Genomic DNA, 12,663 nt, shown 5'->3' with positions numbered 1-12,663 from the left:
AACAGTACTTAATTAAAGATCCAATTAAGCAGAAGAGGGGGGCGGGCAAAAAGGGAAGCGAAGCAGCCGGGCGGTGTCCACCCTCTCCGAATCCGGGACGGGGCGCTGACCGGAGACCGGCATCCTGTCTTTTTGGCTTCACTGCTTACGGAGTCTACAGGCCATCCACACAGGAAGGGACGGTAATGCGCTCTGCTTCAAATCAACATCAGTGCTTCCAACGGTCGCATCGATACCCACAGCCACTCAAGCCACTGCAGCCTGTGCGTCTGCTGCAGGGATAATGCAATCAGCCCGGCGATGAAGAAATTAGATCTCTATCATGTGCGCTTATCCGACAAAGCACTCTTGGCTTTGCATGGTGGTGAAGCTGCAATTTATTTAATTAATTTGTGCGTGTTTTTTTTTTTTTAAGTTTGCGACCGCTGACTGCAGGATAGTCTGCATCATCGCCGGGGAGAGAGACAGAGTGCTTCCTTTTTTTTCTCCAACTTTTTGTGTCCATTTCGTTCTAACACAGTAAAAGGCCCAGTGTTGATCTAACTCTAACAGAGTTCATATATGAGTCCAACAGGGTCCACATGTACTCCGTAAGAGTAGATTCAACACTGAGCTTTTTACTGTGTGTACACCTCAAAACTTTCCTAGCCTCTGGGTCAAAGGTCAGAGAAGCCAGGTATTACCCCCCCCCCCCAACCTGTATCCCAGCATCACCTGGGTGCCTGTCACATGACACCCCGAGAACAGCACTGGCATGTTTCACTAAGCTTGTGGACTGCAGAGAAGCATGGAGGGGGGGGGGGCAATGTGTGGGGGGCAGGCTACAGTGGCCCCGTCAGGTACAGCCATGGAGATAAGGTCTTCAAGGCAATGTTCGATAAGAGCCCGAGTGTGTGCCGTCTGTCAGGGCCATCTCGGCTCGGCTATCATAGCCGTTCGTCTGCATTCGTTAAACTTCAGGCCCCGCTACATCAAACCAACCACTGAAGATTCGACTGAACATTTAGCAAGACTGATTTCCAATCAAACTCAAAGTGATCAACGACTCTGCATACTTGGTGTATACATCAAAACAATATACCTTTCCCCAGAGGTTCCTGATTTGAGATATTAATGAATTTCCCCAGATGAAATCAGAATGTAGATTCATTGGACTGGTTGTAAAAATGACTAAATACTTTTATAGAGCACAGCATAAGCATCCTTGAATATTAACATTGCAGGCATCTTCTTCTGGTGATCTCAGTATTCAGTGAACTCGGTTCATTCTGACTGGAGGAAAGTGACCTTGAAAATGGCCGCATCCACTCACTGACGAACGAATCAACTGACTAACTCCCGACTCACTCACTGCCCCACGACTCACTGACTCACTCAAGGAGTCAAAGGATTCAAACAGGATTAATCAGCATGATGTGAGATATCCAGTGTTGCCAAAACATTTTATAAAATCTTCCTCACTAAACACCAATGCAAGAAAACAAACTGCAACTATAATAACTCACTGACTCAGTGAGGAGCTGCTCCCTCTGCAGTCTGCGGCAGTACTGGAGATTCACCAGTAGGGGGCAGAAGACTAACAAAGGCAAACAGTATCTATGTAGTTCCAGTTAGCCGTTTGAGCATATTCCTTCTTTCAGTAAAGACATAGCCATTTACTGCTGAAGCATGTGATGTCAGAAGCAGGATTCATTAATCTGGTCTCCAGTTCGTTGCATAGGGAGGGTGGGGGGGGGGGGGACTGAAAGGAGGGGGGGGGAATAGGCACACAGGGCCTAATGAAGCGTCCCACAACAAGGGCTTCACTCCCTCCCTCGGGAGCATGAAGTCAGCGCCTAGCAACAACTGCCAGCTTCCACTGGGTCGTGACCTCAGCCAGGGGTTCTGGAAAAATCCCACTTCAGCCGCCGGGTTTTCTCTCCCTCTCTCTCTCTCTCTCTCTCTCTCTGAGCTCTGAGCTAAAAACAAGGCTCCCTGCTGAAGCCCCACGTTCGCCCAGCGCTGCAGTGATGTCATCCAGCCCCTGATCCAGCCGGGCTGTCCTCCCGTGATGGGAGTTCATGACCTCTGTGTGAGACTCGGAGTCCCGCAGCCTCACCTGCCCTGCCACAGAACCACAGAACCACAGAACCACAGAACCACAGAACCACAGAACCTGTATCTCTGAGCGAAACACACACACCACTCCCAAAACAGGGACGCACTCATACGCACGCACGCACACACACACACGCACACTCACACTCACACACACACACACTCACACTCACTCATATACATACGCACACACACACACACACACACTCACACTCACACTCACACTCACACTCACACTCACACTCACACTCACACTCACACTCACACTCACACACACACACACACACACACACACACACACACACACTCACTCATATACATACGCACACACACACACACACACACACTCACACTCACACTCACACTCACACTCACACTCACACTCACACTCACACTCACACTCACACTCACACTCACACACACACACACACACACACTCATATACATACACACACATACACATACACACACACACACACACACACTCACACTCACTCATATACATACACACACACTCACACTCACACTCACACTCACACTCACTCATATACATACACACACATACACACACACACTCACACTCACTCATATACATACACACACACACTCACTCATATACATACACACACATACACACATACACACACACACTCATAAACTTCCATGGTGTCCTGTAAGAATACATCTTCCCCAGACATGTACCAAAGTCGCCTCCTCTGTCCATCACCCCCCCCCACCCCCCCCCCCCCCCTTACCCTACCACCCCCCTCCTCCCCCCTCCTTACCGATTGTCCTCCTCAGGTCTTCACACACGCTGATGTGCGGCAGCTTCAGCATCTCCTTCCATTTCTTACTCCGCCCATTCCTCTTCCCACCTCCACCTGCGGGGAGAAGGGGCGGAGTCAGCCACGGGCATAAGGGCATCGTCCTCAAATAGCATCCATTACACCTGAAGGACATTCTGCAATAATACTCTAATGGCATGCATTGTATCAGAGGGGTATTCCAACCTATAATCATATCCCTACATTACTCTCCAGTCTATTATCATGTCCATACATTACCTTCCAGTCCATTAACACATCCCTAAATTACTCTCCTGCATTCTTAATGAGAAATGCAGGCATTAATATGTTACATATGCTTTGAAGAAAAATGAACAAATAAAAATATTTGATCATAATTTTTTAAAAATGTTTTCACGCTTCATGTTTTAAACCACCATCCGCTGTCCTTGTTTCCCAGTTCATTTTGTTAGAGAGCAACAGAATAACAACTCATCGCCAACCAGGCCACGGTCACCCCGAAAAAATGCCCGATGAACTGAACGCCGCCGCAGGTCACCAGCCCCCGATGTCAGCGATAACCCCAATTTCACAGCTGACCTCAGGGCCACAGCAAAGGCCAAGCTGGGGCCATCTGTGTGTGCGTGTGTGTGTGTGTGCGCGTATGTGTATGTGTGTGTGTGTGTGTGTGCGCGTATGTGTGTGCGTGTGTGCGTGCGTATGTGTGTGTGTGCATATGTGTGTGTGTGTGTGTGCATATGTGTGTGTGTGTGGGGGGGGAGGGAGGGAGGTAGCCTGGCTCCAGTAACTCCCCTTACTTGTGACTCTATTGAAGCAGAAAAATCTGAAGTATTTGCCTAGAGGGCCAGACAGCACCTTCTGCTGAACGGGGTCAGGACAGCATCAGTCGGCCCCAAAAGAGGTCATCAGACCAACAGCTACTCCCCCCACCCTTCCCTGACCTGATTCCTGGAATTTTCTAGTACAGGGGTATCCAGGGTTTTTGTTTTAGCCCACCACTAGAAGATACCTCAGTCCACTTATCAAGGTCTTGATTGAAGACCATGATTAATTGATAAGCAGAATCAGGTGTCTGGGCGAAAACAAAAGCCTGTACCCTCACTGGCCCTTTTGGGATAAGACTGAACACCACTGTACTACAGACATCACAAACATATCACCTTTCCAGTGTCCAGCTCAAAGTGCATATTAACTCTTACAAATGTTTACTGTACTGAAAAAAAATGAACAATAACAAAATAAGTTGCACCAAACCGTATTTTAGCTGGAGTGCATTTATTTGCATTCAATCAGTTTTTCTAATGGTAAAATTTTCAGCCAATCAGTCTTTGGTTTAAAAAAGGGGGTGATATAGAAAGGGCTAATTTATTGATCAGCAAAATGTTTCAGTTCTATGCCCAGTGACTGTTTGAATTTTTAGTTATTGCTTGAATGTCAAAGACAACTTTTTCTGCTTTTTCTGACTTTCTCTTCAAACAAGGCTCTTGACAATTCATGTGAGAATTTACAACTCTCTGCACGCGCCACCAAATATAGCAGAGCGAAAAGGAGATCTGAAACTCTCGCTCTTATGTGATCGTGTTCTTCACACCAGTTATTTATGTTCTCATTCGCTAATGATAATGAATTATTAGTCACAGTACAGGTTTCGCATCACACCCAACCAAGCCTTCCTACTCTCACCAGGAAAGCAGTAACTTAACCATTTATGGCGTAAGATAAAAAAATATGTGATTAGAATGTTCGTGAATAAATATTCTAATGCTGATGTAACAATCACTGCGGGTAACTGAAGGCAATGGAGCTCTAAAACACTGACGTAGAATTTTGAAAAGGCATTCCAAAAACCTACTCTTCAAAGGGTGAAGCCAAAAAAAATCTCCTGGTGTAGAACACATTACCCCCTGTCTTTGTGACAAGGGCAGCAGAACAGTATTTTGTTAATAAGGCCCAGATCTAATTTCCTTGCCCAATACAGACAACACATTGTAACCAAACCTCTCTCTTAAAAACAATAGACAGAGAATAAATAAACAGATCACTTGTGTGCCACCCACTGCAGTCAACCTTTCAGGGAGCAGAAATATTTTATCAGAGAAATTAAAATAAGTGGCATCTTTGAGCAGTGAGATCTTAATACAGTTTCTGACTGTGCTTTTGAGCTGGCTGAGCAGTACGACAACAACAGCCAAGACATTTAAAAAAACATTAAAGCAGCAAGTGCATATTTAAAAACATGGCCAAATAATTTGAAAAACAGGGAAGCCATTTTTAGGGGGAAAAACTCAACTTGGGGAAATACAAACAACTTTAGGTCAGGATATTCCAGTTCATTCAGTATCACCAGCCTCATTTATAGAGAGCTATAGAAGGATGGTGGGTTTCCTGAATCACTCCTACAAATTATTATGCCTATAAACACATGTATGCACAGCGTCAAAAACTTTTTTTGCGCTGCGGCTGTAAAAACGTTGCCGCGGTTCCCTAATGCGCAACCGCGCAGTCCTGTAACGCCGGGCACCCACCGCACGCGTCGCGTATGCGTCGCGTAAACAGCAGGGCGAAGCAGCACGGCGCGACGCATAGGGTGTCTCCACTGGTTCCGTTTGTGTCGCGCAAAGGCTTGCGTAAAAGCTATATATTCCTAGTAGCTCTCGCAGTCTGCAGTGGGCTTTTACATCGTGTATTTCACGTTTGTTCACGACTGTTGATTATGGGTTAAGTGAATACTTTGGTGAGAGACCTTTTTCAGTTTGTTAATTTGGTAATATTTCGTTAACTCGTAAATAGCCTACGTGAGAAAGTAAACGCTTTCAAGAAGTACCATAAACTTAAATCGCAACGTAGCCTGCATAACAATCAATCTCAAACTGTATTAATTTATTTGCTTGGTTAACAAGCGTGCCAATTTCATGAAGAATATGTAATGATCATAATAATAATAAATAATCCGTAATCAACCATTGGGAATTCCCGTGTTGTCTTGCCATTCACGTCAAAACATTTATAGGATCAGATTTAGTAAAATCAGCTAATCATGAAAAAGTCAGTAACAGTTTTAATCTTGAAGGGATATGAACACCACAACGCCATGAACACCGGAAGCTTTGAAGTACAAGTGCAATAAAGGCTTGCTTACAACTTCATTTATAAAATAGGTGCATTTTCATCGGCAAGACCACTAAATAATCAGATTTTTTTAAAGCTCTGTGGATTATCTGATTTTTATTAACAAGCCCTTTTTGAAAGCACGGCGAACGAAGACATCGGAGAAGTCAAATAGGCTGAGCAATGGTTGGTTAAAAACTATCTTCCAATACTCGAGCTAACAAACCGCTGCTCGGTGCATTCCCTTCTACGTCACTCAATAGCCTACGTCTTTCTGTGGTGTATTTTCAAATTTACCCCACCCCCTCCGCAAAATAAGACAGCGAAACTAAGTTTGCCTTTCCCCCAGGTTCCAGTTATTTATTTATTTTTACAAAACGAAAAGGCTTGTATTTTTTTTAGCTGCTTAAAAATATCTGGGAGGTAACTAGGGACACACCCCCAGTAATATTTTTAGAGCATATTTCTGTGTATAAACAGGCCAACGTGACGCGCGACAAGCCGAAAAAATAGAACAGAAGCGAAAAACTACGCTTCAGTTCGCTTGTGTCGCGCGAGCTTCGCAGCCGGTACGCGACGCGTTCGCATCTGGTGGAGACGACGTCGCCCGCTGCCGTTGTAATAACAGTACTTCAACTACGCTTCAGTTACGCGCGTAATACGCGCGTAGTGCGCTCGCGGCCGATACGCGTGCGGTGGGTGCCCGGCGTAAGACGCTGTATTCTGCGTCACTGTAATAAATAGCGAGTTGCTTCACGCTGATTTTTTATAAAAATATACAGGTAGACTTTCAGGATTGGGAGGGTTTAAAAAAACCCCGATGGAACGTTGTCAGTGCCGACGTGACGGGTCTCGCGCGTAATCTCACGCGGAGATCGTGGTTGCGAAGAAATCCGCCACACAGGAAATGGAGAAAGAAGAAGGAAAGCTCGCGCAGCAGGGCCCCCGAAACGGTTCCACGGTACCTGAGCAATTTACGACATGGCAGCGTAAACAGTCCCCGCATTCACACCTCCGCCATAAAATGACTCCAAATTACCCTTAATGTACGCAAATGCGCGGCATGGAAACTTCTCCCGGCACGGGGAGCCGTTCAGAAACAAATGCTTTTCTGTAACCGCCGGATCATGGAGAATTACTCTTACCCTGCTGGGGCGTATACGGACATCATATGTTATGGCCTACGTGTGGAGAGAGGTTGTGCATCTCGTTAAAGTGGGATTCTGTTACGTTTGCTATTCGAAAAGTGTAGGACACCTGGTTTAACCTTAGCATTCTGGGAATCGTGTTATTACTATGCCTTGCTTTATTTGATTTTTTTTTTTTTTTTTTTTGGTCTTGCAGATGTTCTGAGGACAAAACAAAATCTGTAAGCCGCAAAGTTAGAGGATCTAAAAGTACTAATGCCTCAAAACAAAATTAAAAAGCCAGTGGCATATTATCAGGATTAAGAAACTGGTGAACACAAGGCTACAGCTGAAACTGATGCTCAGAAGTAGTGCCAAGCACATCAAAGCTTTATGTGGAGTTTGAAAGCACAGATTTATTTTATTTGTGTGTCCAGGAAAGCACTCAGGGGGAGGTCCCCAAGGGATGGCGGATATTGACAGCATTATCGGAAGATCACACGAGAATGCAGGGACCAGCTACGCAAATATTTCCAAGACAATAATGCTGACATTGAAGCAGCACCATCAGGACCAATCTCCAGTCAGACCCGTTTGACCTGTCTTTTTTACTCTTTTTTTTACCGTCGGCTGTGGGAGAGGTCAGCGGAAGCACCCGCGTAGAATGAAAGCGCCGCACGCTCGCTCACCCACAGCGAGCAGGTTCTCACGTTGCCTCACTTCCCCAACGACGTTCCAAAGCCTCCCGCTCCGCTTGGCGGAGAGGATAATATCGTCTTTTGTTCATTTGCCAGAGTTGTGACAAAAAAAAAGTCAGCTGAGCAAGCAATATCCTCCTAAGATTAATTTTTATGACCGAGTCTTTGGTCTTAATCTCAAGAACCACATAGTTCTACAATACGGAAACCCACGCTACATGGGACATTCAATTAAAAAGAAATTAAATATTATTTTTGAAAATATGTTCACTGCAACATATTTTTGTCATCCAAGACACTTGCATTAAATTTAAAAAAATTCCCAATGCTTAAACTTTTTTTCTGGCAGGTCTCTGGAAGATTTTGGGTAGCCTATCCATCCGAGAACACCACTAATGTATATTCCTGGATATTCCAGGATATGCAACTGAACAAACACAATCTTACTTTACTTCAACGGTTGATTTGGGGAGTATGTGATTTTACCAATGATCTGCCTGCCTGCCAGGCAGGCCTAGTTCTTCATAAAAAGATAAATAACGTAAAGACATGAATTATATCTAAAGCCATTTTGAAAGTATTTGGTCTCTTCCACAAAACAGCCTTACTTGTTGTTTTTTATTTATTTTGAATGCTCCTGTTCTGCCTGTGCCTGGTCAGTAAAGGGGCTAAAGTGGCTAATTCACAGGCAAGTAGCAATGCAAAAAAAAAAAAAATAATGTTTTTGAAGATAATCAGATTGACCCAGAGCACCTGCCCTTTTTTTTGTTTGTTTTCAATCCCAGGAAGACCACGCGGTTTATAAAATTAGCCTCTCAATCCCAACGTGGTCCCCGATCGGTCACCCCCACCCCCCCCCCCCCCCCCCCCCCCCCCCCCCACCCCCCCGGGGTCAAAGGCAAGGTCACCCTCCTGCTCACACTCCCATTTAATTCGTAATTTCCCAGCATCCTCCGAAATCCAGCCACACCCCCAATCCCCCCCGGTCCGTCCCACGCCCACGCACCAGTTCCTGGAAATCACAGGAAGCAACAACGGTCACATGGTGTGAGGACACCCAGCCACCGGCTACAGGGGCCTAATTAACCGGAGGAACCGCTGGTGAACCAGCTCTCAGAAAGCCAGACTGTCACATGACCATTCTGTTTAGAATGCTGCAGTGAAGGAGCTTCATTAGACATACCCAAGCGCTTTCACGGCAGGACCCTTCCCAGAACACCAACCAAAAGGCATCCACCATCTTTCAGTCTCAGGCAGGTCAACCAAAGTAGCACAGCAACAATGCCAAGCACCTGTATTCAATGTGCCAAACCGACCACACGCAATGCCTTTAACTAATCCTATAAAAAGCGTGGCAAAAAAAAAAAGGATTTTGTATGAAATTTACTGACTGTCTATCATTGTATATTAAAATTTCTCAAATGGAGAGAGGAGCCTATTACAAGGGAACTATTATCTTAGTTTGTCTCAGCAGTTGTTTTCACTTGCAATCATGTCAAAACACAGCTGTGCGATTGGTCACAGGGAAACGCAAACAAAATTGAAAATAACGGAGAAAGAAAACATGGCTGGACTTTGAAAGCATTTTATAACCTTGCTAGTGGACAGGATGTGCTTCGTGGAGCCGCTTCCTGCCCAAGTTCATTTAATCTACCAATTTATTTAATTGGCCCTGAAAGATTGGGAGCAAAGATTTAATTGGCGGAGAGATGGAGGTAACTGGAGAACCATTAACGAGGAAGAATGAAATGCACAAGATGCAAAGCTGAAGAGGAACACAGCTTCATTCAGTAAAAGTCTGGAGAGCGTAACCGTCCCGAGACCTGCGCTGAAGATGCTTTTTTTTTTTTTACCTGTTTGCCTCAGTAAATATTTAAAAGTCCAGCAGAAGCAAATTAATGTGTCAGGTGAGGGAGTTTTGCACGCACAGCCACATTCACTGTGAAGGCCTTTAGTGAGCCCTGACCAGTCCTGACGCTTCTCTAACGCGCACAGGAAGTCCCGCCCCGTCCCTCCACGCGGGACAAGCGTGAGGAACGGGGTCAGGTGATCAGGAACGGGGTCAGGTGATCGGGACGGGGTCAGGTGATCAGGAACGGGGTCAGGTGATCGGGACGGGGTCAGGTGATCAGGACGGGGTCAGGTGATCAGGACGGGGTCAGGTGATCAGGACGGGGTCAGGTGATCAGGAGCAGGGTCAGGTGATCAGGAGCGGGGTCAGGTGATCAGGACGGGGTCAGGTGATCAGGACGGGGTCAGGTGATCAGAACGGGGTCAGGTGATCAGGACGGGGTCAGGTGATCGGGACGGGGGCGAATCTCGCACCGCTGGGCTCAATCTGTCGCTACGGTTACGCACCGGCGTTCGGCACATCCACTCCGCGTAAAAAAATATAAAACGGCGTCTTCGTAAAACGTCACTTTATCGCCGTCGATCCTAACAATTAAAACCTGAGAGCGGTGCTGTGCCCGGGGCGAAATGCAGCGCGTTACGATGTGATTCAGTCCGTTTAATGCAGCGCGTTACGATGTGATTCAGCCAGTTTAATGCAGCACGTTACGATGTGATTCAGTCCGTTTAATGCAGCGCGTTACGATGTGATTCAGTCCGTTTAATGCAGCGCGTTACGATGTGATTCAGTCCGTTTAATGCAGCGCGTTACGATGTGATTCAGCCAGTTTAATGCAGCGCGTTACGATGTGATTCAGGCAGTTTAATGCAGCGCGTTACGATGTGATTCAGCCAGTTTAATGCAGCGCGTTACGATGTGATTCAGCCAGTTTAATGCAGCGCGTTACGATGTGATTCAGCCAGTTTAATGCAGCGCGTTACGATGTGATTCAGCCAGTTTAATGCAGCGCGTTACGATGTGATTCAGTCCGTTTAATGCAGCGCGTTACGATGTGATTCAGCCAGTTTAATGCAGCGCGTTACGATGTGATTCAGTCCGTTTAATGCAGCGCGTTACGATGTGATTCAGCCAGTTTAATGCAGCGCGTTACGATGTGATTCAGCCAGTTTAATGCAGCGCGTTACGATGTGATTCAGCCAGTTTAATGCAGCGCGTTACGATGTGATTCAGTCAGTTTAATGCAGCGCGTTACGATGTGATTCAGTCAGTTTAATGCAGCGCGTTACGATGTGATTCAGTCAGTTTAATGCAGCGCGTTACGATGTGATTCAGCCAGTTTAATGCAGCGCGTTACGATGTGATTCAGCCAGTTTAATGCAGCGCGTTACGATGTGATTCAGCCAGTTTAATGCAGCGCGTTACGATGTGATTCAGTCAGTTTAATGCAGCGCGTTACGATGTGATTCAGCCAGTTTAATGCAGCGCGTTACGATGTGATTCAGTCAGTTTAATGCAGCGCGTTACGATGTGATTCAGTCAGTTTAATGCAGCGCGTTACGATGTGATTCAGTCAGTTTAATGCAGCGCGTTACGATGTGATTCAGCCAGTTTAATGCAGCGCGTTACGATGTGATTCAGTCAGTTTAATGCAGCACGTTACGATGTGATTCAGTCAGTTTAATGCAGCGCGTTACGATGTGATTCAGCCAGTTTAATGCAGCGCGTTACGATGTGATTCAGCCAGTTTAATGCAGCGCGTTACGATGTGATTCAGCCAGTTTAATGCAGCGCGTTACGATGTGATTCAGCCAGTTTAATGCAGCACGTTACGATGTGATTCAGCCAGTTTAATGCAGCGCGTTACGATGTGATTCAGCCAGTTTAATGCAGCGCGTTACGATGTGATTCAGCCAGTTTAATGCAGCGCGTTACGATGTGATTCAGTCAGTTTAATGCAGCGCGTTACGATGTGATTCAGTCAGTTTAATGCAGCGCGTTACGATGTGATTCAGTCAGTTTAATGCAGCGCGTTACGATGTGATTCAGCCAGTTTAATGCAGCGCGTTACGATGTGATTCAGTCAGTTTAATGCAGCGCGTTACGATGTGATTCAGTCAGTTTAATGCAGCGCGTTACGATGTGATTCAGTCAGTTTAATGCAGCGCGTTACGATGTGATTCAGCCAGTTTAATGCAGCGCGTTACGATGTGATTCAGTCAGTTTAATGCAGCACGTTACGATGTGATTCAGTCAGTTTAATGCAGCGCGTTACGATGTGATTCAGTCAGTTTAATGCAGCACGTTACGATGTGATTCAGTCAGTTTAATGCAGCGCGTTACGATGTGATTCAGTCAGTTTAATGCAGCGCGTTACGATGTGATTCAGTCAGTTTAATGCAGCACGTTACGATGTGATTCAGCCAGTTTAATGCAGCGCGTTACGATGTGATTCAGTCAGTTTAATGCAGCGCGTTACGATGTGATTCAGTCAGTTTAATGCAGCGCGTTACGATGTGATTCAGCCAGTTTAATGCAGCGCGTTACGATGTGATTCAGTCAGTTTAATGCAGCGCGTTACGATGTGATTCAGTCAGTTTAATGCAGCGCGTTACGATGTGATTCAGTCAGTTTAATGCAGCGCGTTACGATGTGATTCAGCCAGTTTAATGCAGCGCGTTACGATGTGATTCAGTCAGTTTAATGCAGCACGTTACGATGTGATTCAGTCAGTTTAATGCAGCGCGTTACGATGTGATTCAGTCAGTTTAATGCAGCACGTTACGATGTGATTCAGTCAGTTTAATGCAGCGCGTTACGATGTGATTCAGTCAGTTTAATGCAGCGCGTTACGATGTGATTCAGTCAGTTTAATGCAGCGCGTTACGATGTGATTCAGCCAGTTTAATGCAGCGCGTTACGATGTGATTCAGCCAGTTTAATGCAGCGCGTTACGATGTGATTCAGCCAGTTTAATG

General features: G+C 45.9%; 1 protein-coding gene across 1 annotated transcript in view; it reads right to left on the bottom strand.

The window, feature by feature from the left end:
* LOC118228514 (G protein-coupled receptor kinase 5-like) overlaps window positions 1-12,663 on the bottom strand; it is a 49,119-nt gene that overhangs the window by 24,398 nt on the left and 12,058 nt on the right. The window contains exon 2 of the mRNA XM_035420080.1: window positions 2,883-2,978. Coding sequence (XP_035275971.1) covers window positions 2,883-2,978 — 96 coding nt within the window. The remainder of the gene's footprint in view (window positions 1-2,882; window positions 2,979-12,663) is intronic.

Source organism: Anguilla anguilla, chromosome 5, assembly GCF_013347855.1.
Source record: "Anguilla anguilla isolate fAngAng1 chromosome 5, fAngAng1.pri, whole genome shotgun sequence".
Lineage (NCBI taxonomy): Eukaryota > Metazoa > Chordata > Actinopteri > Anguilliformes > Anguillidae > Anguilla > Anguilla anguilla.
Note: the sequence above shows the minus strand (reverse complement) of the source record. Positions and strands in the feature narration are given on the sequence as shown.